Source organism: Orycteropus afer, unplaced genomic scaffold, assembly GCF_000298275.1.
Source record: "Orycteropus afer afer isolate SDZICR_OR568_19922 unplaced genomic scaffold, OryAfe1.0 scaffold00605, whole genome shotgun sequence".
NCBI lineage: Eukaryota > Metazoa > Chordata > Mammalia > Tubulidentata > Orycteropodidae > Orycteropus > Orycteropus afer.
In genome coordinates this window covers 108,088-114,316 of record NW_006922192.1, presented here as the reverse complement: position 1 = coordinate 114,316, position 6,229 = coordinate 108,088, and the positions used below count along the sequence as shown (strand labels likewise).

The window sequence follows — 6,229 nt, the reverse complement described above, 5'->3', positions numbered from 1 at the left end:
ATGCGATCCACCAGACAGGTCCTCGTCAGATGATGCGACACACTCCACATCCGTTCACTGCCCACCCAACTGACTCGCCCAGCTGGGCTCCCCAGCCCTGTCCTGCAGGCCCACTCTGCCCTGGGCCAGCTGCAGAGGTGGGTGGGGGTCCAGCCCTCAACAGGCATTGGCCCCGACACTGCACTGGGCAGTAGAGGGGCCAGCCCTGTGCACACATTTCCTTTCTGGGAAACCCCCTATATGGGGGCCAGATGTCAGAGGACCTGTCCACCCAGAAAACGCCAAAACCATGGTGTAGTGACTTTACTGCCCTCCAGAGCAGTCACAGCCAGGAGAGGCAGGAGAGGGACCACTGGGTGCGGCCTGTGCTGCCACCAACAAACCCCCACACTCACAACCCCCTCACAAGCAGAGTCTCAGTCACACCCCCCACGTGTGCACCGTCCACACTGCCCGGAGTGTAGACCTGAGCCCGTGGTGGCCCTGTGAGTCCACATCTCAGGCTGTCTGAGGCCGGACTCCATGCCACACCCTCCACACATGGAAATAGAGGCCCAGGGCTGGCTGGGTCCCAGCTCTGCCCCACTAGGGTACCGAGTACAAGAGGAGTATGTCAGTGTGTGGGGGTGTTAGGACAGGAGAACACCAAACATGGGGGGGGCACCAAGTGTGGGTGTGAAGAGGGGGCAATGCCATGTGTGGATGTAGGGGTGCTGAGTGCAGGTGTGGGAGGCATGAAATGTGGGTGGCAGTGGGTGCCAGTGTGGATATGAGGAAGGGAGAATGCTGTGTGTGGATATGGGGGTGCTGAGTACAGGTGTGTTGTTGTTATGTGCCGTTGAGTTGGCCTTGACTCATAGCGACCCCTCCTTGGGTTTCTGAGCCAGTATCACTATGGAAGTAGATTGCCCCATCTTCCTTCTGAGGAGTGGCTGGTGGGTTTGAACCGCCAGCCTTCTGGTTAGCAGTCAAGTGCCTTAGGCACTATGCTACCAGAGCTCCTGAGTACAGGTGTGGGGGGCATCAAATGTAGGTGAGGTTAGGTGCCAGTGTGGGCGTGAGGGGGGATGCTGAGTGTGAGTGTGAGCAGTGTGGGACACCAGGTAGGCGTGCGAGGCAGGGAACACTGAGTGGGTGTGGGGGGCTGTAGATATGGGTGGACACTGAGTGGTGGGGTGCAGAGTGTAGATACGGGGGGACTGAGTGTGGGTGAGAATTAGTGAGAGCAGCTCTGAGCACAGCAGGCCCAGGGGAGCCACACACAGGGCGAGGGTGGCAGTCGGAAGCTCAGGCCATGTCCTTGTGACTGGGGCGAGCCCACTGGGCCTGTGTGGTGAGTGGGCACGTGGCCTCCCCCCAGCTGCCCAGGTCCAAGTGCAGGGCTGGATGCTCAGTGTCAGAGTGGAGCATGGGCCCAGGTCGTCCCTGCACCACCAGGGCCCGCCCCCACGGCCCCTCCAGCACTGACACCCCAGCCCCTGCAGGAGGAACAAGCAGATGCCCTGTGCCTGGAGGAGGCAGGGAAGGAGCAGAGCCTTGAGGGCTTGTCAGGGCCCTTTCTGTTTTACAGGCGGCGACTGAGCCCCAGGGGGTGCCCAGTATGGGCACAAGGGCCTAAGAGCAGAAGGACACTGGCCCTGCCCCGCACTGCAAACAAGAACGGTCCCACAGGGAATATGAGCCAGCCGGACACGGGCCTTCTGCCAGCTCTGCACCCTGCCAGCCCCCTCACCAGGACTTGAGGGGCTTCCCTGCTGCTCCCTGAACCTGTCCACACCTCTGCACGGCATGAGACCAGCCTTCGAGGAGGACAGGGTGTGGACAGTGAGGGTGGAGCACTGTAACGAGAGGTATGTGCCCCATGGCACCGCCTCCCACCTGCTCCAGGCTGGCGGTCCTCACCTCCGTCTGTGCCTTGGGGTCCCCACCTTTGGCTTTCTCCAAGACTTCCTCAAAGGGGAGCACCGTATCCTCCTTTGCCAGCTCTGAAACAGACAGATGGACAAACCTCATGCACACCTTCACCCCACGTGCTGTTGTTATGTGCTGTTGAGTTGGCCCCAACTCAAAGCGACCCCTCCTTGGGTTTCCGAGGCAGTATCATTACAGAAGTAGGATTGCCCAACCTTCCTTCCGAGGAGTGGCCGGTGGGTTTGAACCACCAGCCTTCTGGTTAGCAGTCAAGTGCCTTAGGCACTATGCTACCAGAGCTCCTACACACTCAATCCTGAGCAGGCACCCGGTTTAGAACCTGCAGGTGTCATCAGTGAGTGAGGTGACAGTGGGGCTGGATGGGCCTCAATCCCATGACCGGTGTCCTTGTGAGGCTGGCAGAAGACACACAGACACAGACACAGGCAGAGGGAGGCAGGACCAGTGATGTGGCCGCAGCCCAGGACACCAAGGGCTGTGGTGACATTGGAGGCTGGGTGGTGGTGGTGGGGTGACAGATCCCCATCCAGAGCCTCAGGAGGAGCCAGCTGACACCTCGATCTCAGACTTCTGCCGCCAGACCCATGAGAGGACGAGCTCCTGTCTGCACCCTGCAGACACTGGCTGAGCACCAGGCAGGGACCTGGGGCATCAGGAGCTGGACAGGACAGAGCTGGCCCTCATGGCACACTAAAGGCCAGTCAGGCCCAGGAGACACCTGTCTTGGCTGAGGGGCTTTCTGGAGGGTGACGCCCAATGCTTGAAACACAAGTCTGAGGTCAGAGATGATGATGCACACCAGCTGAGCCTGCGACCACCTGTCCTCACCCACACAGGGCACCTGAGGGCGTGGGGCACAGCTGTGGTCAGCGGCCAGGTCTGAGCCCAGCGGCTCGAAGATAAAGGGCTCCTGGCCATGGGTGACCTTTGGACACTGAGGCCAGGACTTGAGTTGGTTACTGCCTGGCTGGCCTGGGCAGAAGGGCCACAGGATTCACCCATTCCCGTTCCTGGACCTCACCCCCAGCAGGGTCTTCACACCTCTCATACCCACCACCCAGGACCAAGCTCAAAGCAGTGCCATGCTGTCCCACCAGGAACACAGGGCCCTGGGTTGCTTACACTCTGCACCCCCATCTTGATCCCACACCTCTGAACTGGCCCCCTCTCCCTAACCTGCCTCACAAGCCGCTCTCCTCATGTGCCCATCACAACATGTCACACCGTCCTCCATGTCAGGACCCTCACAGGCCCCTTCACTCAACAACACCCACTCTCCTGACCCTGACCCACAAGGCCTGTCCCTCCCCAGGGTGTTTCTGGGGTGACCATCGAGCACCCCACCCTGCCTGGCTGTGACAGTCAGGGAGCACCGGACCGGCACCTCACGTCTCCCCACCTGCAGGGAGGGGCCGTGGCCTCACCACTTCCCCTCAGCATCTCCCTTCCTGTGGAAAGGGGTTCTACTTCTGTACCCACTGCACCCAGCTGTGCCCTGGAGGGACGGCTGCCCCGTGGCTGGTTCCTGAAGCAGTGAACACATCCACTCAGCAGTGACGCGGGAAGGCCACAGACACTGGTCCTGCTGGCTGGTGGCCGCAATACCTCTGAGGTCAGTGCAACGGGCAGCTCCACCCACCTGCACTCAGCCCCCTGGCACCCCCCAGCAGCGTTAGCACCTTGGGGTGGGCGGTGAGCCCATGCTGGATCTCGGCCCACGCTGGGCTTGCTGGGTGCACCGGCGTACATGCAGGGGCGGGTGGGGGCTGCCGGGCCACCTGCCCTCCACTCCAGAGAAGAAACCACCCTGCCCTGGCCTCTCACCTAAGCTCTCACAGCGCCACTCCTTCCCCACGGCTGTGTCACTCCCCAGATTTCACCCCGTGAGTTCCCTTCCTGCCAGCTCTGCCGTGGGGGCCACAGGGCAGTGGGATTCTGGGTCGGCTGCCAGCCTGGGCTGAGGGACAAAGGGAGGCACAGTGAAGTTCTCTCAAGAGACACAAACAAGGAAGAGCCTGTAACAGGGAGAGTGGCATGGGTGGGGGGCAGGTGCTGTCCAATGGAGCTGCAGGAAGGAGCCAGACACGTCCAAGCTGGGCTCTGTGTGGGACAGGCTGGGGTCCCATGACCCCTCATTTTAGATATAAACCCCCTAGAGCCCCAGAGTTCAGTGACGAGAGACAAGGACCTCTCAGACCTGGCCCAGCAGAGAACAGGAAACAAAACATGATTAAAAATCAGTGAAACTCAGATCAAAAGGCTGGGTGGTGTGGACCTACTGCCAGGCTTCAGGGGCAGCAGGACGGCCCTTGTTTTGTCCCTTCAGTGACCCCGTGGGCAGCAGCTGCCAGAGGGGCGGACACCATGCCTGGCTGCCTGTGCCCCCACGTCTCAACATGAAGGTTCTATGAGCACGTCACACAGCACAGGCCGGGGTCTGACACAGCCCAGGTCCTGAAACCCAGCCTAGAGCAAGCAGGAAGCTTCAATGGTGATGCAGAGAAGAGGCTAGAAGCAGACTCAGTGAGGGCACATAGGGGGATGTGCTGCGGGGTCACAGCACACCCAGTACCTGCAGCTCTGGGCTACAGGTCCACCTACACTTGGGGGGTCAGACCGCATAGTCGGGCGTGGGGCCCTGACTCAACATGCACCTGGCCTGCACACAGCTTGCGCACATGGGGGGGGGGTCACACTGCGTAGTTGGGCACAGGGCCCCGACTCAGCATGCCCCTGGCCAGGCACACACCTGGCACACCTGAGGATGAAAGAGGGTTTGCTCCATGCACAGGGTCCTAGGTAGGGGTGGGGTCCACACACGTGTGCTTGGGGTGACCGTGCCCATTTCACAGATGGAGAACAGGATGAGCGAGGTCTCTGGCTCCCACAGGGTCACCTCTAAGTCAGGAACCAGACCTCAGCAGATCTCAAAGTCTCTGTGCACAAATACAGCTGCTCTGGAGATGGGGGCGGTGGGGCCCGGCTAGCTGAACAGGGACCATGGTGCCAACCCCGAGCATATCCACCCCCTGGTGCTGACCCACTAGAGGGTCAGACCCGTCAAATGTCTCAGCAGCTCCTGCTTGTAAATAAAAGGGAGAGACAGGTGCACTAGCCTGCACCACAGAGTAAGGGCAGAACTGATCCAGAAGGTCCTGTTCACACTGGTATGCACACACCTCTGAGTGTGTGCACGCATGGGGTGTCGGCTGTGTGCATGTGTGGCATGCGATGCCCTCTTCCATGGTGCATGTGATGCGCACGTGTGTATGATGCACCTGTGTATCTGATAGGCTGTGTGCATGCATGTGTGATGCATGTGTGTATCTGATGTGCCACGTACACATGGGTATGTGTGAGTGTGCATGCATGGTAGGTGATGCCCTTTCAAGTGGTGTGATGTGTGCATATGAGTACCTGAAGTGCAGTGTACATGTGGGGATGTGTGAATGCACACGTGGTACATGTAGACGTCAATGTCAGTGATGCTCTTGTATGTGTGTGTGGTGTACGTTTGGTGCACTGTGTATTTAGTGAGGTATATGCTGGTGTGGTTATGTATGTGTGCATGGTATATTTGTGTTTATTTGGTGTGTGTGTATATTTGGTGAGGTGTGTGGTGTGGTTGTGTGATAGGTGGTGTGGTGTGTAACTGCTGCAGTCTGTATTTAGTGAGCTGTACTGAGCTCTGGTGGCATAGCGCCTAAGGCATTGACTGCTAACCAGAAGGCTGGTGGTTCAAACCCACCAGCCACTCCTCAGAAGGAAGATGGGAAAATCTACTTCTGTAGTGATACTGCCTCGGAAACCCAAGGAGGGGTCGCTATGAGTTGGGTCCGATTCAATGACACATAACAACAACAACAACTGTGTGGCAGCCAGCTGCAGGGATCCAGGTGAGGAGAAGGAACCCAGGCATGCCCAAAGCAGTAGGGCAGGAGAACGAGAGAAAGGGGATTGAAAGGCCCAGGAACTGTGACAGAGGAACAGTCAGCCACAGGGATCCAGGTGAGGAGAGGGAACCCAGGCACACCCAAAGCAGCAGGGCGGGGGAGCGGGAGAAAGGGGATTAAAAAGGCCCAGGAACCGGGACAGAGGAGAGTCAGCCGCAGGGATCCAGGTGAGGAGAGGGAACCCAGGCACACCCAAAGCAGCAGGACGGGAGAGTGGGAGAAAGGGCATTAAAAGGCCCAGGAACCGGAACAGAGGAGGAGTCAGCCGCAGGGACCCAGGTAAGGGTGGTAGGAGAGGTTTCCAACAGGGAGACAAACTTGTCTGTCAGTTTGTCCTACCGTGG

At 59.2% G+C, this 6,229-nt stretch overlaps 1 protein-coding gene across 1 annotated transcript in view; it reads right to left on the bottom strand.

The window, feature by feature from the left end:
- The window catches only part of WFS1 (wolframin ER transmembrane glycoprotein), a 28,198-nt gene that overhangs the window by 10,924 nt on the left and 11,045 nt on the right, over positions 1 to 6,229 (bottom strand). The window contains exon 4 of the mRNA XM_007956310.1: positions 1,903 to 1,985. Coding sequence (XP_007954501.1) covers positions 1,903 to 1,985 — 83 coding nt within the window. The remainder of the gene's footprint in view (positions 1 to 1,902; positions 1,986 to 6,229) is intronic.